Genomic DNA, 23331 nt, shown 5'->3' with positions numbered 1-23331 from the left:
TCGACACGACTAGACGTACACTTTTAGGCACGGCAGAATCGCAACAGCTCTTGAAATTACACGAACATTTTCAAGCCAGCGCACAGCGGCAAAACTTCATAGAGTAAATGTTGCTCCCGGTTATGCATGCATATTCAGTGCGTCGGGCAGGTACACATTTGAATAAGTTGTACAAAGCACGAAGAAATTCCACGAGTTGCCAATTTGTTGTCACGTAGTGTCCGGTTTTGAAAGCACCGTTCACCACATGAAGGCCACAGCTACCAACTTCGAGAATATGATGGCCGTCGCTGGATTCACAAATTTCTTGTTTGATCTCAGGGAGAAATTATATTTACATTTCGCCCATCCATTGAGATCTGAAGAATTTTTGATCGGGAGAGTCCACCTGTGGAAGTTTTTAAAAGCGAACACCAATTCTTACACCTGCGTGCGCCCCAGAAAGCATGACGTCAAGTAGCCCTTTTCCCCACTCTGCTCTGCATCTGACCAAAAGCGCACCAACATGTCAATTTGCTCTTTTTGTGCAACTTTGTTTAACGATTCGTCAAACACCATGACGAGGTGGGAGGCTTGGCTTACTTCCGACATGAGGTTCTCCTTGAAGAAAGGTGCGAGGCCATAGACAATAGTATATCCCACCTTGTCTTTGCCAAGCTGCATTTTCTTGGTTGTAGCCGATGATGGGAACATAAAAGGGAACAGAGAAGCCGATGCCGCAGCAGCACGAAGTGATGTGTGCGTTATAACAGCGTTGAGGCACACATCACTTGAGCATTTATGACCTCTAAGTCACGCTGAAATATATCCTTTGCTGTACGATCGGGTTGGACGTCCGTCGCAGTAGTTGAAGCACCTGAAGGATGCACAGGAACTGACGGCACTGGCCCGGCATTGGTCAGAACGGTGGTCGGCGGTGTCAAAAATGAGGCTATATTTGGTGTCTCGGCTCCGGTAATGGCCAGTTGGTGCTTCTTACTTTCAGCGTGACTTGTCACCGCTCTTCTTCCCATGTTGCTGAGCGAAAACGGCTTTCTGCATAGCGCACAGTACGTTGCGTTCGGGTTAATTTCGACGGGCCTAATCCAGGCTGCAAACTCGCAATGTTTCACATTCATCCAGTCCTGGACAAAAGTGCACTTCAAGGCCGTCATGCTTGACATGTCGCACACACACAGCTTGCCTGCGGCACCACATCAGTCATTAAAACGGAGTCGGTTCAAAACGGCGCAGCTAAGTACGGACAGAATTCGTTGCTTTGCTACCGTCGGCAGATCGCGAAAAGGCGCGAAACTATTTCCCTTTCTCCCAAAGCTGCGCCGCCTGCATCGCATGCGTGCACCCCTTGTGGCAGAAATGGACGCTTCCATCAAGGAGATGCGCAGGGAGGAGGAGTTCATTTGGGACCATCGCAAGTTCTCGCAATGTTTTCTGCCGCCTTGTTGGAGCTACATGTCCACTTGAAACACAGGAAAACGGGGGGGGGGGTTGGCCGTCGAGCAGCGCACGTGCAAACCGCAGGAAGCGTACGCTCTGCCGTCGGCCACAGTGCCGCAAAGCTTTTTGTCGCCTTGCTGGGATGCTCCACTTGACAGCACAACGTTGGAGGCCAGCGGCCACCGAGAGGAGGACGCGTATAACGACACACTGGACAATCCGTGCAATGCCAGTGCGCATAGTTTACACGAGGCAGCATTATCGCGACTTAAGTTCCTTTTATGTAGAACTCCAGCTAATCTTCCCTAATATAGGCACCAATCCCGACTTTTTCCAGATTACCCAAATTCCCTGAGAATTCCCGGTTTTCACGGCTTTCCCATTTGGTAGACACCCTGTGAATAAATCTGCCCCAAACAATGCAAAAAGGTAAGCACTTCCATCTGATCTCCTCTTATGTTGGTCTTTGGGGTACCCAACACAGTACTGTAATACCTGTGAAAATGGAATGTGCCAGTGCTCTCCTGAGCTGCTCATGACCACAATTAACTCCTCAGCTTTGTTATGCACTGGATGAATATAATGCAGCCATGGGAGACAGGTTTTACACATGAAAAAAATTGGAAGGGACACTTAAGCCCCGCCTTAACAGTATGACGCGATAGCGTTAGTTGGTTATTGCCCATATATGTGGAATTGGTCATTCTCGACTTGCATTTATAGATGACTGGGAGTCCTCATACCACTCCTGGCATAGTGATGCAGCGGTTAGGAGATGCACCACTGCCCCGAAATGGCAGCAGATGCTGCCATCTGTGGGGCTAGAGCAACCTCTTACCACCAATCATAAATTTAACTGCCACCTGTCACAGTGGTCTGTTTGCTCACAATCCGGTCGGCAGGCTGTGATGACATCACCAGGTCACGTGACCTGAGTGGCCCACCTAGGTTGCTTCTCCAGAGATTTTTCGCTCACAATGCCGACGCCAGATTTTCTGCATAACGGGAACCTTAATTCTACCACGTTAAAAGACATTGCTACAATTTTGTGTTGTGTTGTGCTGGGTTTAGTGCCCCATAAGCATCTAAGGCTATCAAGTGCCAAGCTCAGGGAATGGAAGAATTATTTCCTGCAGAATTTTACAAGAATGGAGAACAACGGCAGTGTAGAAGGCCTAAATAGTTTACTACCTAGTGATAACAAAAGAAAAATTTTAGAAATGGCTAACAGTGCAAGCTTTTAAGAAGGTCTGGCAATTTCACCGACCATCCTTGGCTGGGCAAGTATCTCGAGGTTTCCAACAAACCAAAGGAAGTCCTCAGCCTCCTCAGGAACTAGAAAGAGGCTGAGGCATCACAAAGCAAGCAGAACACTGGGTCAGAATTTTGTTGCTCAAGAAAACCTGCTTCTCTTAAAAAGCTAAAAACATAAGGCACGTCAACAATTGCATTAACAACCCAAGAGCTACGCTAGGTGAAAAAGGATGCATTCAATATAGAATTGAGTTCAGCAATTTTTCCTCAAGTTTTAGATTTTCACTCATGAGAACAAGATGTAGTTTACCGCGAGTTCATCTCCACATTTTTCAGACAGGTTTGCCCTTGAACAAACAGCGCGAACAAAGACGAGCACAAAAGACAAGAAAGCGAACGACACGGCGCTTTCTTGTCTTTTGTGCTCGTCTTTGTTCGCGCTGTTTGTTCAAGATGCTTAACCAACTAGCCCGCCAAAACGTGTTAAGGTTTGCCCTGTTTTGTCAGAAGGAAGTTGTAAGGTGCGAGTGTCGAATGCAGAGACAACATAAAATTACGTCTATAATGTTTAAAATGTTCCTGGCACCTACAGGTCTTCCACTCACCCAGAGCGAGCTTTGTAAAGTGCAGCTTGTTTAATTCGTTATCCCAAGCTGTCTGCCATTTAGCCTTCAAATTACAGTGTATTAATTTTATGCAGTCTCTATGGGACATGTTGACTCCTGATTTCACAACTATGAGCTTGTGCAAAACAGAGGCCGGTTCTCATTTCCATCTATTCCAACACTTCTCAGCACCCAGCAGAATTTTATCATGCGTCCCTGTTTTTTTTTTTCTATCTTTCATATTATGCTTCCTACTATGTGTTCAGCTGCATTTCCGGCCTGTAGTGCCGTGAGCAGGCTAAGTGCATCCTTGTAGATTATGCTGTTTTCAATACTGTCATTTATTATTCTGCCTAGAGACTGCATAACATTTGGCAGTAAAAATTGTGGGGACCTGCCCTGCAATCCCTTGTGTTGGCTTTCCCGCGAGGCACCGTGCAGCAGCAGCCTCACCTCGAGGAGGAACACATTCCCTTGTCAGTTACATTAACTGTCAAGGGAGGGTGCCAGCGTCGCTGCACGTAAGACTGCTTGAAGCCCGGGCACGGGAGAGGGGGCATGAGGCTCTTGGGCGGGGATCGTCGGCGTCGCTCGCGGCTCCGCTCTTCGCCGGCGGGGCGAGGAAGCGACGGGGAGACTCGCTCCCGTATCCTCGTCCCGTCCAGGCCACGGAGTATCCCTTGCCCTAGCGCGGGCCAACATTCGCTCCGAACCTTACTGGTAAGTCAGACGACCTTGATTCATTAGCGTACCTTGTTGCTAGCTGGCGTTATTGTTGCTGTAGCAATAAATGCCTGTTTGTGTCAGCCAATGTGTCGTTCCTTTGTTCCCTCTGAGCAAGGCCCGCCGTGGTTGGCGTGCGCTCGGTAGCGTACGCAATCACGGGGTGGGGTCTGGCGGTTTTGAACTGTGCCAGCCGTGCTCAAGCGGGGAGAAACTATTTATCTCCCCAAATCAACCCCACAAAAAAATGGATGCACAGTTTGGCAGCCTTACTATTTTTTTCCAGTTTCCTTGCACTATCGTGCTTCAGACGTAATTTGCCGTTTTGAGCCATCAGTAATATTTTGTATAGTTCACACGTTCTTGTAGTGTCACATATTCCTGCAATATGTGTTCGTGCGGATTGCTGCAATTTTGGCAGAGAGGCACATATCCTGGAGCCAAGAACATTATGGCTGCTATTTGTTATAGGCATAACACTTACCTTTGAACAATTTGCGGTGCTCAAGTGCTTCAGTCATGCACAGGCAATGAATGGCATTTCACACTGCAGCAGTTATTAGTATTGCTAAACAAAGTCTTAATTTATTTGCACTTTTCAGAGCAGCGCAAAAGATTAAAGCAGCTGGTTTCATGATTAAGGCCTCTAGCTTCCTATGATTCCGCAAAAAGATTATGGGTTTTAACATTTTTCATGGAATTGTGTGTTAGCAGCTACACACTTTTTATTGCATTTGCAAACAGCAGGGATAACAGTATGATGGGAATGTGATTAAGCGAATAGTTTAAATTGTTTTGAAACTCAGAATCTAGTAACAAAGTTCTGCGAGTGCCTTGACATGCTTGTTTCTCCATCTGCTCAAGAAAGCTGGGGTGTCAGGCACTGCAAGAATGCGCCCACACACAAGTCAATACTAGCGCCTGTTGAAAGTGATATTACCATATTTGCACAAATAAGAGCTACTTTTTCTTTCATTAATCCTGTGCTTCAGGAAGCACTACATAATATATCTGGAACCAAACTGCGAATATAGAGAGGTTTTTTTTTTTTCTCCCCTTCTTCGAGTACCCACAGCGGGCTCTACCACTAGCCTCATGAACTAAAAAAAAAAAAGCCAACTGCTCGACAGCCTTGGGCCACTGAGCTTAGGCACGTGGCTGCTTCTGCGCAAAAGGTCGCATGTGTTAATGTGAGGGAGGCTTCCCTAGGAATACTGCAGATTCTTAGTTCTCACTTCACGAAATTTAAAATTTTCTAGTGCAGAAATTTCGGGGCCTTAATCATGATCATGACCAAGAGTCTCGTAACACATCTCGCAATACGAAATGTCCTTGTTTATTTAAGAACTGAGTCATAAATAGTACAATCACTCGCAATCACTGCTCACAGGTGCTGCTGCACTAACATCAAATGCACAGTGCAAAGCAAGGACGCACTAAGAGTCTGAAAGACTTACACAGCACAGGGCCCCAGCCATATTAATTGACAAGCTGTAAACAAGAATACCTTCCCTTCTTGAGGTGATTAGCACAAATAGGTTACAGAACTATGCAACCCTGTGCAACAAAAGGCTGGTTTAAGCAGCCTGTTCCCTTCTGTTTTACAACAAGAGTGACATTTCCAAGATTGCAGTGAAGTCCTCCTGACGCACCAATAAAAAATTGCCGATACAGCTTTTGCACACACACAGCAATACTTCCAGTACTGTGACGACTCTGCTCTGCTGTGGTACATGACTTAGTTTATGCATGTCATTGTCAGAGCTATAGTGCAGTCTTTCCTTAGCAATAATGCACAAAAAACTAAAATTCTGCACATTACATAACAAAATGCACATCATTCATGGTTGAAAAGAAAATTTGCAATGGCAAAACACAAAAGTTACTATCTGGTTTCCAGTCTGTTGAGGAATAAAAAAAAGCAAGACAACCATGGGCAAAGAGCATCTCTATGTGTCTCCATATGTGGCTATTGCAGGCAGTATCAGAAGTTTTTCCACTGGTAATTCTTGTCCATCCACCATGGAGTAGCAGCTTTTCATACAATTTCACCTCTGAAAAGCAAAAGGTGCAAAAAGAATATCCCCTTTAGCTGGTGTGAAAAATTTGATAATAGCTTATTGCAACACCTGTAGGCTGTAAAATAAACTGTACACAAGTGGCAGATTCCGGGATGGTTGATAACTGCAGTGGCGCCCGCCAAAAAAATTAGCAGTTACAAAAAACAAATGCATAGATTTAAGTCACATAGGCAAGTCAGAAGCTAAAACAAAAAAGTACATTTCAGCACTCCTTATTTTAATGAACACTAATGGTGACAGTTTTTATTTGCCCCTCCTAGATGGGGTTTCCACCTGCTAGGTTCTGCAAAGTGGCCACAGGAACCAGCCAGGTCTCAAAGTCATGTTTCACAAGTGGTACGATTAGGAAGCTCTAGCAATTAAGATTGTGCACAAGAAGCACGAACAATAAGAACAATAAACCACTGTGCGCAGATCCAGTGCGATGCACAAGTTGTATGAACTTGGGATTAGATCATTCAATAACCAACCAAACCTTATATCATCCTTCGAGTCTCAAATCAAAACAATGGCTAGAAGTATCACAAACTTGTCACTGCATAAAAGCATCTTTGGCAGAGGAAGCACTTTACACGTCCCTCCAATATGAAAGGAAACAGTCTGAGCAGTGATTGATTACAGTGATTATGTGGGTCAAGCACATTTTTTCGTGTTTTGTAACTAGTTTTCCTCTTCGCGTACAATAATAATAATAATAATTGGGTTTTTGGGGAAAGGAAATGGCGCAGTATCTATCTCATATATCTTTGGACACCTGAACTGCGCCTTAAGGGAAGGGACAAGGGAGGGAGTGAAAGAAGAAGGGAAGAAGGAGATGACGTAGTGGAGGGCTCCGGAATAATTTCGACCACCTGGGGATCTTTAATGTGCACTGACATCCCACAGCACACGGGCGCCTTAGCGTTTTTCCTCCATAAAAACGCAGCCGCCGCGGTCCGGTTCGAACCCGGGAACTCCGGATCAGTAGTCGAGCGCCCTAACCAGTGAGCCACTGCGGCGGGTCGCGTACAATATCCAAAAGTCATTTTCAACATCAGTGGAAAAATAACCAAAAAAATTCACCTTTTTTTTGCGAAATGCTTGTTCTCTATCATATTAGCTAACTGCTGAATACAGCACTGATAAAAAGCAATCCTCTTATTAAATTTTGACATATGATACTGAGAATATATACACGAACGAGCTTTAAAGGACAACTCCTGCTTTTTTTTAACATATTGAGTTGATAATCACATCACATTTTTCAGAGTCCCCTCTCTTCAGTACAAAATCCATATTTCGAAACACTCAGTAGACCCAGTTTTAAGACAGCAGAAGACAGGAAACGAAAACAGAAACTGAGTTCCTACCAAACGACGACATAACGGATACTGTCCCAAAACTTAATGTGCACGCTTAGATTGGCTGAACTAGTGACTAAGTTACAGCATGGGTCAATAACTGCCTGAAGTGACCAAACACAAGCGCAAAATTCTGTCCTTCAGCAAACTCAGAGCGAATATCGACCAGCGTGCCAAAATAAGACGTGACACATGCACAGCTGCCCGCAGGAATTTCCCCACTGAGAAACCTAAACAAGATGTCACCCGGCAGTAAAATTTGGCACAAATGACCAGAAAACTAGAACTAACCCTTAAAGAGTTTCAGTAAAACCCATGTAGGTACAAAAAACAGCAGAGTTTCCCTTTAATATTAGCCCCATCTGAGGCATCAAAATGGCAACTGCCGCTGTTTTAAATACGGTTCTAATTTGAAAACACAAAACTAGGGTTTTCTAACTTGAAGGCACACTCAGGAAAACTACACAATTTTTGTTCTTCGCTAAAAACTGCTTGACTCCTGAGGGTACATTGAGGTTTGTTAGGCAATGAAAGTAGGCATGTGCAAATATTTGATAATTTCAAATATTCGGTCGAATAGTGAAGTATTCAATACTTGATTCAATCCGAATATTTGGTATTCGATATCGCGAAGTATACATCTCGAGTGAATAACGTCAAGACCATCATGGACTCTATAATCACTGATTGGAACTGAATGGAACTGCAACCTTGCTTTAGGGATCCACTTTAGTCCTGACGCCACCGGAGTTCCCCTGTGAAAACGGCTGCTGGTGGCGGCAATATCCGTCTTTAGTGAAAGCAGCATTTTTTGTCATCAGAATCTATCAACACAGGCCAATTTCACTTTGTCCTCTATGCTCTTTTAAGCCTCAATTTGTTAGGGGGTTTGCGTGAAAGCCGTTCAGAAAGAAAGTGCTTGCATACATGTCCCATGTTCCCTCACGACATGTAGCAATAGTCAGTGCCCACCTTTACAGCTGATGAGGGGGCAGGCTGATGAAGAGCACCACAGCTCAGGGTGACTTGTTAGTTTGCGGTGGGGACTGCTTCAGCTGTAGAATGATGGAGCGCATGCGTGACACATCCTTGCTGTTGCGTGCAGCCTTGGGGTTGAAGTCGCACAGCTTCGCGATGGCCTCCCACTCCTGGCCCTTGGGCGCCGGCGAGTCCCGTTCACACACCCACTCTTTCTCGGCATTTCTGCATGTCCACAGTATTAAAAGCCATGAAGACTAAGCGCACAGACAAAGACGCGGACATGCCCATGCTCAGTAACAGTTCTTCCTCTTGGCTCATGAAACAAGAAAAAGACGGCACCGATCGCCCCTTAAATCCAACTGAGGGCCATGTGACAACTTCAATGCCCCCTGAGGATTGGTTCCCAGCATCGCATCCTGGTCGGCTAAAGAAATGGTTATTTTATATCAAATGTAATGGCAAGTGCAGCCTCACTGTCGGAACTTGTTCCCCTTGTGGTAGGAAGTCAGGAGCATGCTGCAGCTTTGCAATTTTATTTTTTTAGAGCGCAGCTTTTAGGTGCCCATTCGTGGATTCCATGTCACAGCCAGTGACGGCGGTGTAACAAGCCACCTGACGACCGTGGCAGGTGGCCTGTCATAGCGAAACACCACTTGCCACAGTGAAAGCGGAGGATTAGACAACCAGAAGGCGGCTGCCATGAGAAGGTCCCAGAAGGTGGCTAGCAGCATAACACACCAGTGGTGGCAGGTGGCATATGAAGAGCTACACTCATATTGAGCATCACAGACTATCGTAGTCGTCTGTCAATTTTCCTTTTCAAATTAAGGTCACAGTGCGCTCCAAAACCAAATTATACATTTTGGCAAAATATGTACAAAAACTGCAGCCAGTCGCAAACAAAAACAGCTCCAAGATCAGTTTTCAGTCACAGCTGACACTGATATCAATGCTACCTGAAACCAATGATATGATAGTATCTCAACAACTGCTTTCGTGCATTCAAAAGAATGAGCGATTATTCCAACGGCTGCCTATCCCAGACAGCAACAGACTTCCCCACTTCCATAGTCTCGCAGGCCACCAGCAGGCAAGAGAGTTGTTATATCAAGTGCATCTGAGTAGCAAAACGTGTACCACCCTTGACAGTCTAACAGTGCTTTGTATCATAACTGAACACCAGAACCCCTTTTGCTGCTTTAGCCAATGATGCCTGCTGCTGGAGACCAATTTATGTGAGGATCGAAGTTGAAATATGAGCCATGACGTCCTTCCCTGCCATCTGTTGCTATAGTCAGCGAGTAGAGTGCCTGCCATAGCCTGGCAGCAATCCTTTGTTTGATATGACATTCCTGCAAATGCAAAGATTTCAGAGTTGTACGGCTATGCTCAAGTGAAAATTTATTGTACACATCCCATTTTTACTTGTCAATCTCATACCCACAGTGCCCCTTTTCTGCATTACAAAAGCATTAAATTGTTATACATTCTACCTGTTTTATAAGTATATTTCTGTTGCTATAAACTGATTAAATCCAGAATTATATTTCATTAAATATGACTAAAAAATTTTAATAAGGATTTTACAGCCTCATGGCTACGGTTGTTCAAATTCTCAAGCATTTATATCTGCTTGTTAGAATCCTTAAGCACAGAGATTTATCAAGATTTTTTGTGATGAACAGTTATTACCATATCATGGCACCAGCTTTCCAAACAAGCTACTACAGTAATCAGTACCACTTATTGGAGGTTTGTGTCCAACAGGCACTGGGCAATCAGGACAACATGCACAGGAGGAATGTTGAACCATGCTTGGACCACACGTGCCCTAACTGTACTTAACAAGCCAACAGCACAAATCACCGCACGCTCATTGCATGACAAATCCCATTATGAGACCAATTAGAAAATTGCAACACTTCGTGCTATGTGTCTAGCAAAAAAAAATGACAGTTGCCAAACAGGCAAGAAGACTGCAAGGAGGTAATGCATAAAATGAACCAGTTGATTAGATGTGGCTACATTTCACTTATCATTTTCAACGAAATGCCACTCATTCAGTTAGCTCCAGTAGGCTCGATGAATAAAGGTTAACAGACAAGCCTGAAGAAAATTTGCGAAGGCCATCCCGTAGCTGCGACAATGCTGACTTAAGTTTTTGAATGCTCCTAGAGGGAAAAATAAAAGGAGGCCAGGCCACTTGCAAGCTTGTGAAGTTTAATGAGCAAATTCCTGTTAACCATAAATATATGCTTATGCTGTCATATCAGCAGCAGTAATGCGCACGTACAGAAACCTGCACATTGTTTCAGGACAACACGTCTTCTGGCCCCAATGATTTTCCACTGAATATGCCAAGTGTTGCAGTCATGCAAGGGCCTCCTCCTTTGCTGAGCTGTTCCGTTCAGTCTGTACAAAGGCCCATCACATGCAAAATTATTTATCCCCCCAAATTGATCAGGACACCACCTAACATTGAACAGAACACTTATGCACGTCTCAGTTCCCTACAAGTCACCTAAAATTCCATGCTAAAGAAGTTTGGCCCAGGAAGCCCGATAACAAACTGCACCAACAGGGGGATCCTGAAACAGTACATTAGAAGAACAACTACAGTGCTGAAGATAATTCTGTATCTGACTATTTTAACCACCTACAGCTTCTATACACTCCAAATGAAACTTGCAAAATGTGTAAAGGAGCAGAACTTTCTGTAATTGAAGCTGATAAAGAAGAAGGCTTTGTTGTTATTCCAAACAGCCTTAAGCGAACAAAATCAGAGCAAGGTATTGAAAAGAATTTTAAACCAATCAAATTCCGTCCTAACAACCAGAAACAGGTTGCTTTAATATTACTAGAGGATCAGAATTTAGAATCTGTGCGGAAGCTAGTAAACTCGGCAAAAAAAAAAAAAGGAGTTTTAGACGTTTTCTTTACTTGTAAAACCCATAAACCTGAGTGGCCCTTGTGGGTTATTGTATCGGAAAAGGGGACATGGCAATCCCACGTGTCTCAAATTTCTACAACATTCTTTAAAGCACCTTTCTCTGGATGACCCTTTTCTTATTAAGAACTCCGATTCGTTTTTGATTGAAATGAGGTCTGGATTGGACAAAGCATCATGTGCATTCTCTATAGATGTAGAAAACTTGTATTCCTCTGTTCCTCACGATGGGCTCTTTACAGCCATTCATGAGAGCATAAATGATTTGATAAGTAAGGTTCCAGAACGCTATTGGAATCACCAGTGACCATTTTATTTCTTTGCTTGAATTTTATCTGCAATCCACTGTCACTGATTTTAACCAGAAGTTTTATTTGCAAAGAACTGGAATTTGCATTGGCTCATCTAAATTGCCCCCATTTTAGCTGACATCTTTTTACCTTTTATTAGCCAGCACATTTGTGCACCATTACACCAGACACCTGTCAGACAGGTTTTCCCCTTTGTTGATGATTATTTCATTATTTTTGACTCGCCTACCTCTTTTAACTTTGACGAAGCTGCTGCTGATGTTCTTAACATTTTTAGAGACAATTCCCAAGGTCTCAGCTTCACTTGGGAACTGCCGCAAAGGGGCAAGATCCAGTTTCTGGACGTTCAGTTTGATTTCAGTGGCGTATATCACGTGTGTAGGGTGTATAACCCCTGCTCCAAGAAAAGCCTCATGCCGTTCAGCAGTGCCCATTCTGAACAGGTGAAATGAAGTATTGCCATGACGAGCTTACACGCCACTCCCTCAAAATCATGTGATCACTGTGTGCAGGCTGGCGTTGAAAAGCAACTCCTCCAATCCTTGCCTTGTGATAACCGCTGTTTGCAAAGCCTTGCTGCAGAAGATTAAACTCTCTTCGAGCAGTGCTCTACCAAGCAGGTAGCGAGATAAGAGGCCTGTGGCGGTGATTCTGTATATGCACAAAACAGCGCACAACATCAAGAAGATAGGGAGTCGTTATGGAGTGAATGTGGTGTTTTCAGCACCATGTAAGCTTGGCAAGATATGCTCCATGATGTACAAACAACCCCCAAGGTGCGCTATCAAGCATAGGCAGCGTTATACGGAATGCAGGTTCGAAGTCATCTACGAGATACCGCTCTAGTGTGAGCATGTCTACATTGGGCACACCGGCTGTTGTTTCAATGACAGGGTGAGTGAGCACAAACGGACAATAAAAAACAATGAAAGAAAGAACTGTCAAGATTGCGGACCAGTACTGAGAGGGGCAAAGTTTATCGGCACAGGCAGAGAGCGCGTTGAAAGGAAAATCATCGAAGAATTTCACATACAGAAAGGTGGGCCCACGTGCATAAGCACTTCGTCGGTTAAACTCAGCGGCCGGGAACTGGATTATTTAGATGGTCATGTGTAGACCATGACACTCCATCTTGTCACCATGTTCGCAAATTTTTCATGCCTTCTTCTGTCAGTAGAAATTCACTGGCTTTTATGCATAAATATAATCTTTTTCTGTACATATATTTTTTCTTGTTAGCTTGTCCTGGCTATGCTAATGAACTGGTGGTGATAATGTACTGGCATATAAAGGTAATAAACTCAGTTGGTAGTAGGCGCTCTTCTGTCTCCATGTCTTCCTGTGTTTGTTCCTTTGAGCCATTCAAATTTATGATGAACCAACTAGCCCAACAGCAAGTACTTCTGCAATAAGACCTTTCCACACTGCTTGCACTAGCAGGAAAAATAGAACATTCCATCTACAAGCTAGTGATTACCTCCCTACAAAATCACCCAGCCAATGTGAGGTTAACCAGTCACCATGCCATCGGCAATTTCTACAAGAATAAAACTTTTGAAATCTTTTCAAATATGAGCTATTAAGCACTAACCTGTCGCTTGCAACTACAAGAAAGGCCAAAGCACTTGGCCATTGCAACCATGACCTGAACTCAGGAGTGAAAACAAATAAAAGCAAAAATTCAAATAATGCAAATATTCATCAACAATTTTACTAATGTTAATATCACAAAAGCTATATTTGACTCTGTCTCAGGCTTCATGAACGAAATGGTGCAGACAAAAAGCCGCAGCATACAACACACAGTGCAAAGTGCTTTGAGAGAGAGAAAGCCACACAACAGTACTTAGAGTAAACTGCAAGACATCTACAACCAAAGCCTTTTATAAAAAAGTACTTGCACACTTACTTGGACACTTCTCTGAACAGCAGGAAAAAAAGAAAAACAGAAAAGAGCACATGAATACGTCCAACATACTACATATTTTAAGAGCACCAATGAGAGGTGAGAGCGACAAGGTCACCATCAAGACAGACAGAACACGCACTATACACCACTAGGGAGAGCAGCTACAGCAGCCAGCAACACAGACCACACTGACAAAGCCTGAGTACCGTAGTCCATAGCGGAACTGCGACAGCAAATGAAACGTGAGCCCATTGATCCAACCATGAGAAAAAATTTTGAAAACTGGTCAGATTAACTAGAAATAAATAGTGCCAAATGTACGAAAGTTGGAGAAACATATTAGTCCTGATACACAGTGAAAATTTAGATCACACACTGTTTAAAAAAAAACACAACTGCATTTTGTTGCGAATAAAATGCACATATCCTTTTTCCAAGGTCATCAGCTAAAATCTCAAGGCATAAACAGAAAAATGGCACCATGTTTGCACCTGACCAACAGCAAAGGGTCAAAGTAACTTATGTCAAACGATCAAGCCTACAATGGCATAGCTGCCAGCCTGCCAGTCAAAATTCAGGAAATCATCGGAAAGGGGGGCATGTTCCCAGGGGTTAAACTTGTCGACTTCAAGGGTGACTTCTTTGCCATACAAGACTTTGCTCAGTTTAGATATTTCTCGCAGCAGGTTTCCTGAAAAAATTCTTACAAGTGGTGGCTCACCTCCAACAGAGATTTTGCAGTGTCAAGTTACGCCTCGGCGGCCTCTAGTGCCTGTTTTATTATGTTTTTTTTCACGAGCCTCGAGTCACGCAAGTTAAAAACTGCAGCGAGCGTCTAGTGACAATCTGATCACAAGATTTGCTGGTCACTGTGGTCGCAGCGGACAACGTCTGAAAGACTGCCTCTTTCCAAGGATTCTGCTGCACCGTCACAGACGACGCATGCAAAAACAAGGGCCGCCCACGAGTGCTGCCGTCCTTGCCCTGAATTTTAGCTTACGTAACACAACCACAGATTTCATCATTCCCAAAATGACCGGGGTTTGAAAGCTGGCACTGGACTTGCAGGGTGCATGCATGTAAGCTCGCCGGTGTCAACGATTCCTATATTTGGCAGCGCAGATGGTATCGCAGGCCATGTGCTGCATCATTCCATTTTTCCAATGCAAGGATGTTGACGGTTTCAGGCAGCCATCATGCCTTCGGAGTCAAAACCTCTGCCTGCCTTTCACTTTCTACAAAACGTTCCACCAGTCACGAGGAAACCAGCAAACAGCCCGAAAACAAACCATAAAAGCTCATAGAAATGCACTAAACCAAGAGAAAATTTAACACTGCGGCTCCCCGCACCGCGGAATCAGCCCCAGAAACATGCTGCTTATTTCGAAAAACCAAACTTTCAGGCTTTCCTGCTCTAAAAAAATTTGGTCACAAACATGCAATAGCTTAGGAAAGCTGGCGGCTTATCATAAAAGCGCGAATAAGATAAGTCCAAACTTTCAAAGTCCAAAACCTTTTCAGCAGGTGTAGTGGCTGCAGTTACATTTGCTTTGGCCAGGTAACAAATATGGTTCACCTATACTGCACACAAAGAGTTTTTTTTTCTTCAGAAAAAATTATTCTGAACAATGTCGACAACAATTTTAAGGAAAAAAATAAGAGCATACTTATACAACTAGGAAGTGTTGGCTGAAATTCAGGAGCCTCCCGGGCAATTTAGGAGAGTTGGCAGATATGTGTAACTCAGAGGCTTACAACAGAGTGCAATGACACACTAAAGAAAAGAACACATACAGTAAGCCATGGTGCCCACTACAGCATAGCAAATGCTCACTAAATGCACACCCCTGACGCAACCCGAATAGTGGGGGTGCATGTTACGCCTTGCCACAATCTCATAAACACCTCTTCCAATTTTAATTGAAGCCAGATGAAGCAGTTTCAGCAAAACAAGGTTTCTCCCATAACCCTTTCACACTTTTTCCCAACTGCTAGCCTTCGTGCCTGCTCCAAACATGCAATGCGAGTGAGAAAAGTCCATCTCATAAATTGTGCCACATCACGGCAAATCAGCAAATTTTTTCCATAGTTTTATTTGCAAAGTACTTTAACAAATGGAAATACCAACCATACCAGCTACTGCCGCTCCCCATAAGTGGTACCAGGCCACAATAAGTATACTAACAGAGGCATCCCGAAAGAGGTCACACAATGAGTGCACAGTGAGTGATGTGACTGGCACCGAAACTAGAGCAGGTGTTGTCTCTCAGGAATGACTTTAACAAAGCTGAGGTGTGTCCTTCAATGCAAAGACAGGTTCAAAAAACAGGAAAAGATGTATAAAGAGATGCTTAATATTTTGCCCCAATCAAATGAAGCAAAATGGGCCAACTCAAACACATGCAAATGTCAGAAAAATAAGATCAGGTTATTAAGATGTTACCTGTTGGCCAGCTTGGATTTTTCAATCTGCTCGTGATACCGTGCATACCACTCCTCAAGCTCTTTCTTTGCGGTTGCCCTAAGCTCAGTTTTCTTCTCCTCTTCTTCCGCATCTGAAGCAATGAGACCAGCCATCACCCTTTCATAAGTAACACTGAAAAAGTGGTAGGGTTTTAACATAGTTAAACCGAGCAGAGGTGCGAAAGCATATGTTTAGCCTGGTTGGCTCATGGTTTTGCTTTTCTGGGTCGTCGGCAGACATGCCGACGATGTTAGACTCAGGTTAAGCCCTGATCGAGGTAAAGCTGATCTTATCTGTTAGAACCGGAGATGGAAGTTGATGAACATGACGATGTGCAATGCCCAGCACGAGAGTGTGTTGCTGTTTAAAGTGAGACATGATCGACTGCGGCGATAGCCCAGTGCTCTCGTGCAGTAGCCAGCGAAGCTGATCTGTTCGTGCCGTTGCGGGTTCAAAACCCAGTCGCAGCAACATTTATTTTATTTCTGCAAGTATCTGAGAGGCTTTGGACAGACATTAGCTTTTTCAGGATTGCTAGTGAAGTAGTGCTTTCACACTAAAACATCGCAAACATTGTTTAAAAGTAACTGGTGGACACTTAAGTTGCACCTTTAAGGGTATGACATGACAGTATTAATGGGTCCCGTCGACGACTCCACTTGGATCTAATTATCATATTACCCGACCAAGTGCTCTACAAATGTTACCAGGTTACCAGATCATGAGACCCATGAATGTCGAGCGACACAAGCAAACGGTTGTTTGCGTAAACTCACCCCTCACCGATGTGCACTCTGCTACTCACTTAATCGCAAAACTCCCTTAATTTAGTGCCTCTCTAATCGCATAGATGCCCATTTGAATATAATCATAAGCTACTAAATATATAAAAGACTACACGACATACATATAAAACCCCCTTTTAAGCAAACCGTAAAAATGTGCCTGCGTGACGTAGGGGTAGCATGTCAGACTCACAATCGAAGGGCTAGGGGTTTGATCCCCCCCCTAATTAACCCAATTCTCTTTTCAGCACACTTCATTTACTTGATATATTAACATGCCATAATTATGTTTGCGACTTCGTAATCACAATTTGCACAATGTTTTAATCACTTTCCAATTCCACTGGTCCACGAGGATGTCAACCTTTTCAACGAATCCGGAGTTTTGTGACATCTGACACTGCTGACGAGACGCCACATTTTCAGCTGAACAGGAGCCTTAAAGCTATCATTTTAGAAGCTAAACTTGCCAAGAAGGGCAATTTTCCAGATGATGAGACAAGAAACAGTGAGAACTTGACTCAAATTTTCCTTCAGAATTTATCGGTCCTTCTTACTACCATCGGGAAAAACTTCATACTTTTAGACAGGTAAGTCTGTTTTAGTCAGGTGTTAAAATCTTCAATTAAAAAGTTTTGGAAAATGCCCAACTTTGACACAAATTTGAAGGAAACTATCCTCTTTAATATTCCTCTGAATGAACTTCTGTACCTGGTTAATTCTAGGCCAGCAATAAAGTGTTGCAGAGTATTGTTTCCAACTATAAAATTAAATGTCTACTACAGACCACATTTTGTTCAGTTACCGTTGCTGGACATTGTCAATCAAAAAGAAGAATGGTGACAAACTAGACTTCTGAGTGTATAGTGTATGTGGCTGCATTTTAGTCAGCCCAATGGCACAATCACAGAAAATATTTTGAAAACTTGGCAGTAAGTCAAAGTGTTAACTTAGTTTCTTCAAGTAGGTTCTACAGGTATGGCTAATACGAGACGAGACACAGTTTTGCGCTACTTCAAGGGCGTTTCCGACAAACAGTTAATTTTCGCTACAAAGAAATTTAAATACAGTAGTGAGCATGATGAAATGAGTAAAAAGCTCCGACTTTTTTGTTACCACAATAGCTTTATAGGAAGGCCGCAGAATTACTGCCCAAAGGTAAGCAAGGTCTTTTCCAGCAGCATATATTTTATTTGTTTGTTTCAAATAGAATCAAGTTTATTCTCAACATTATAACAATGTTGATGGCTTCCCTGGCACAAAGCTGTGAACACAACTTGACTAGGCCAGGAAGCCATTTTGGCAGCAGCAACCTTCCATAGACAGTACAATGGTTCAAATGCAAATGAAAAAATTGCAGCATAATACATGTGCTCCGTACGTCAGCAAAATTTGGCTACAAAAACAAAACAAAAATGTATGCAACAATAAAACTGCTCTACAAAGAAATGGCATTCTATAAAGTGTCACAGATTGCGATCCAGGTGAAAAGGCCGAAAATATAACACATGCGCTTCGCATATTCATTAACAGAATTTCCGTGACAAAATAAAAAACTAAGTACTAAGAAAACTGACTAGTAACAAATATGCTACGCCATGCTCTGAAAATCACATCAATGAAACCAGTAAAAGGTGTTTTCAGCTTATTTGGAAGAAATGGTACATTGTACTTTAATGTTTGCAGAAGATAACTGGTGCGCGGTCGCAGCACGAACCATTCCTCAGATGACCTGGTTCAATATGTGTGAGTTTGCAATGCACGAATACACAATTTCTTCAGGAATTCCTGGTAACATACGCTTCAAGAATGCAGCAGGTATAATAGATAGTAACTGTAAATTTGCTGTATACTAACCGGCTAGAAATGAGCAAACAGTTGTTGGCAGTATGGAACATTAGCAATTCAGTGGACAGCTTTTTTTTTTTTTCTTCGAGCCTATACTGCTGTTGTTTTTTTTTTTTGTAGCTGTGGCCCAAATTAAAGTGCAATAGTTAATGTGGGACTAAAAGATTATAGTGCTAATCCCATTTGGGACTGTTACAGGAGGGCATCACAGTCGTGCCTCTTTGACATGGATGACCCGAAATAAGGGCAATATTTCTGGAAGCCAAACTTTTTCAAAATATTTATACTACTTCATTACCATGGAAACTCTCTGTAAAGACAGACATTAGACAGGATGAAAATTCGCAGAGACCGTTGGGGTGCGTACATTTTTGTTGCATTAGTAGGGACAGCTCTCTGAACAGAACCTCGACTACCCAACCAAATCACAGATCACCAGTGATAGGCAGAGCAAATGCCTGAGTGACTGCCTTCATTTGTGTGTCTTCACATTATACACTGACAAAGTGCACAGTCGAGGTGCCTTAACATTTGCCGCATTACATGAACGGCTGTGAAGGAAACTCCCCCTGCAGCTTGTGCTACGTTGACAGCCGCATTCCCAAGCTGTCAGCTGATCAAGCACTGATATGTACTAGCGGTTCATGAGAAACGAACAGTCATATTGGGAGATATGTCATCACCCCGTGAGAAGACATCACACGCCTCAAACTACTAGGGGCTTGAAACTGCACCACATAATTTTAAGATAATGACAACCAGGATAATGCACACAAAACTACGAAGGTTTTATCTAATTTTCACTTCACTGCCCACAGCAGTGAAGTGAAATTGCACTGAAGAAGGTTCGGTCTTAATTAGTGTTCTTTCTCTAAATTTTTTTTGTCACAATTCGTTGTTAGGGACGACTCACTTTATGGACAGTCTTTTTCTAGAGCCAGTTTCCAAATTCGCATGCATGCACACTTTAAAAAGGCTGGTACTCCAGCCGTAACGTCATGTAATAAGTTTAATTTTAGGTGGTTTATCTCTGGCTCTCAGTCAGTTTGCCTGTCTCTGTGTGCGTATGTGAGTGGTGTGTCTGCATGTGTGTGTGACTGCGTGAGTGCACATGCTTAACCCTCAAGGAACAACATTTAAGTTGCGATTCCTCTACACAAAAAACCCTCAGAAAAAGGCCGCTCCACACCAGCTAGCTATAAATTTTGCCTGAGAAACTCTCAAAGCAAAGCAGAGCCAACCTTTCTGCTCGAGCCTTTTGGCCTGCTCTTCACGCCATTTCTTGATCTTCTCTGGCTCCTCACGAACAGGAGTTGGTCGTGGTGACGTATCTGGGACAACAGTTGGTGGCTGGGAGGGCCCATTCATCTGCAACAAATTCAACAGGAACCTGACACTGCAGCAACATGAGTGATTACTTTAACAGGCGTGATGCGCAAAATGGTGTTAGTGTTCTGCTATGCACTCAGATAGGCGCACAGAAGCATAACTTCACAAGTTTTACTTTTAATATTGGCCGTCAATGAAATGCCTGCCATTTTATGCTTGTATTGCTCTGAAACAATTCTGCAGGCTGGGAATAACATCAATGGCCAGGCTATCAGAGCCAGAGTGAATGGCACCGTCAAAGCATGAGACTATTAAATGCACCCAATGCAGTTACTTGAAAAATGGTGGTTTCCTGAACGCAGTTAAGATTTATTGACGCATTACCAGAATTTCTTTCTCCACAATGTAAGTTTTCATCAACCAGTCAGAGCTGATGATGATGATAATTAGTTTTGGGGGAAAGGAAATGGCACAGTATCTGTCTCATATATCAGCGGCGCCGTAACGGAAGGGATAAAGTAAACAGTGAAAGAGTGAGAGCTGCATAATACAGAATTTGTATGGCCACTGACAAGAGCACTGCTCAATCTACGTTCTGTGTCCATGTTCACTAACACCACACTTGTTTTCTTCCTGAACTTCAGCACTACAGGAAATATTTACAGTCAATGGGCCACTTTGAATTCAGATCAAATAAATGACGTACAAGATGATAATAATGGTGTTGTGGCCATATCCTATAGAAGTGTGCACCTAATAAGGAGGATTGGTTGCACAAATCAATGAAGGTGAATTGAGTGTCCGATCAACTTGTGTACAGATTGACTGCATCTCAGTGGACCATTTGCTGCAATGCAATGGCAACTGAAATAATATACTAAGCTGCTCGCAAGGACCACAGGCTTCAACAAAAAATTCTTTGAAGCATTCCGCACTTGGCTGAATCTACACTAGACAATCTCAAAATCACCAACTAAATTAGTATTCCATCATGCACTTGCCAGAGATGCTGTATTTATCCTTATGTCTAAAAATATAATGACTAGTCTGGAGCAACAGCAGAAATGGCAAATGTAAAACTATGAAGGCATAGAATTTCCACTACTAATTAGTGACTCATCAGTGCTGAACCTCAGTAATGAAATGTAAAGCCTAAGTTCATTTTGTTACAGGCCTCACTGCCTTCCAGGACTTGTCTAATTTGCTAATCAGGAACTTGCCTCACAAGTGCTACGACTGCTGCACAGGAGCTCGTACGCTAATGTCCAAAGCTTTGATTTTATTTTTATCACGTTACTTCAGCGGCCCTTCTAGTAACCCATCATAACAGGCCAAAAGGTAAAACTCACCTGCACTTCCGCAGCGACATCGTCCAAGGGTCCGTCTGCGGCAGAAGTGTAATGTACAGAAAATATATTACTTCATAAGAAGCAAGAACAGGTATAATCGTCGGTCAATAATTTTTGATCTTGGATGCCACAGAGTCCAAGGCACGTGATCTTTCACGCCATCTAGTAGAGCCAAAGACGCGCACCAAGCTACAGACGTGTACTTGCGGTACTAGGATCTTTTTTTAGCACAGCTGTTAGTCGATGCTATTGAACCGTTACAGCTTAGTTACACGAACCTGCCCAATTTCGCGGAAATTCCACCGAAATAAGAGCCGCCAGCAAACTGGCGAAATGAACTGCCCCCTACGAGGCCGCAAGTAACGCCCCAATCGCTACGGAAGCGATGACACAGCTTTTGAGCGACTCGGACTTTAAGGGAAAGTCCGAAGAAAAGTAGGAAACACGTCCGTCCGCTTACGGCATTCGGCAGCATCAAATATGCTCGAAACGAAAAAAACGAACAATAAGGCCAGAAAATGCGCACCGAGGGTGGGCTGCTGCTGTGGTGGCTGAGGCTGCTGCACGGGAACACCGTCGAAGTTGTCATCCTCCAAGCCGGCCAGGACATTCTGCTCCCGGGCGAGGAATTCGGCCGCCGGATCCTCTTCCGTCACTGGCGGATTGTCGAAGTTCGCTTCAAACTGATCGAAATCGGCCATGGTCAAAGCTCTGGGCGGAATCTGCGGAGCAGTTCAATCGCAACTGCAGTAAGGTCGGAGCGCGACAAAAACCCCACAACTGTAACGATCTGACGAGAACAAGATGTCGGTCAGCCACAGCGTCACCGCAGCAACCGGCTACTAGGGGCGCCACAATACGGACGTACGGACCATCTTTCCGGATAAACAAAACGTTTGATTTGAGAGCCCAAATCTTTAACGTTTCAGCTACAAAATTAAATAATTAGTTTCAATGTTCAGAATATTACATACACAGTGAATCATAATGTCCAGGTTTCGCTCACGTGCACAGACCTGCACGGACCCAACGGTACGTGCAGGCACGACGGAAGGACGGAAGTCACGGAATTAACAGTCAGCCGCACGTGGAATGCGCAGAAAAACAGCCTAGTTTGTTTTCACAGTAACGGTAATACTTTGCGCCTTTGTAAGATCCCACATGACGCATGCGTTTGGCATCTAGGCACCATACTAGGAACCATACGTTTGGTAAGCGGCATAAGCAAGAACCGCTCACTTTAGAAAGCATGCATAGAGTACAAAATCGGCAAACAAAATAAAAAATAATCTGACGACTAGAACTCACAGTGACAAAAAATGTTAGTCAAATGTCACTTTTGCAGTTTAAACGCTTTAAAAGGCTATGCGGGCTAAAGCGCGGCCCACACAAAAATTTTGCACACAGGCACACACACACACACACACATCAGGCTATAAGAGACTGTGCGCGCGCGCGCGCGCGCGTGTGTGTGTGTGTGTGTGTGTGTGTGTGTGTGTGTGTGTGTGTGTGTGTGTGTGTGTGTGTGTGTGTGTGTGTGTGTGTGTGTGTGTGTGTGTGTGTGTGTGTGTGTGTGTGTGTGTGTGTGTGTGTGTGTGTGTGTGTGTGTGTGTGTGTGTGTGTGTGTGAGAGAGAGAGAGAAGGCAGCCAACCGTCACGGAAACAAAGGTGCATAGGGGAATGTTTTTTTTTTATTTGTAGTGCTGATCAATGGGATAATAACACTTCGATTAGTCTATTATTCTGCCGTTGATCAGCACTACAAATTAATGGTGTCTTCGGCTGAGCCGCACTGCCTCTGTGCCGGTGCTCAGGAAGTGACGTCAAATACTACACGAGTGGCACGTCCACTTGCCGAACGTGCGAAACATTCGCAGAGTGCCGTTGCTCTTTCTGCCATCTGTTCACCGTAGCCTCCGAGACCCTCGAAATCTTAGAGGCCATTCTTACGAGCGGCCGACGCCAACG

General features: G+C 43.7%; 1 protein-coding gene across 2 annotated transcripts; it reads right to left on the bottom strand.

The window, feature by feature from the left end:
- Positions 1 to 5333: 5333 nt before the first annotated feature.
- Positions 5334 to 22177, bottom strand: LOC144129386 (clathrin light chain-like). 2 transcript variants are annotated; one of them, XM_077663502.1, is made up of 7 exons: positions 21890 to 22177; positions 21364 to 21398; positions 19927 to 20053; positions 16032 to 16143; positions 13589 to 13600; positions 8413 to 8643; positions 5334 to 6073 (listed from the first exon to the last, which is right to left on the bottom strand). In XM_077663502.1, exons 1-6 carry the CDS (start codon positions 22062 to 22064, stop codon positions 8457 to 8459), a joined length of 648 nt encoding a protein of 215 aa, XP_077519628.1. In that variant the 5' UTR covers positions 22065 to 22177; the 3' UTR covers positions 5334 to 6073; positions 8413 to 8456. The 2 variants fall into 2 exon arrangements, with proteins under 2 accessions (XP_077519628.1, XP_077519629.1); XM_077663503.1 differs by lacking the exon at positions 13589 to 13600.
- Between the last annotated feature and the right edge of the window lie 1154 nt (positions 22178 to 23331).

The sequence above is a fragment of the Amblyomma americanum genome, chromosome 4, assembly GCF_052857255.1.
Source record: "Amblyomma americanum isolate KBUSLIRL-KWMA chromosome 4, ASM5285725v1, whole genome shotgun sequence".
NCBI classification, from domain to species: domain Eukaryota; kingdom Metazoa; phylum Arthropoda; class Arachnida; order Ixodida; family Ixodidae; genus Amblyomma; species Amblyomma americanum.
This window is presented reverse-complemented; position numbering and strand designations above follow the sequence as displayed.

What these genes read in the sequence shown, in the direction of transcription:
- LOC144129386 (XM_077663502.1), bottom strand. Translation starts at nt 22,064, where the DNA reads ATGGCCGATTTCGATCAGTTTGAAGCGAACTTCGACAATCCGCCAGTG. An exon ending in ACAGCAGCAGCCCACCCTCG is followed by an intron (nt 21,399 to 21,889) that starts GTGCGCATTTTC and finishes CTTCTGCCGCAG; the next exon opens with ACGGACCCTTGGACGATGTC. An exon ending in ATGTCGCTGCGGAAGTGCAG is followed by an intron (nt 20,054 to 21,363) that starts GTGAGTTTTACC and finishes AATTTGTTGCAG; the next exon opens with ATGAATGGGCCCTCCCAGCC.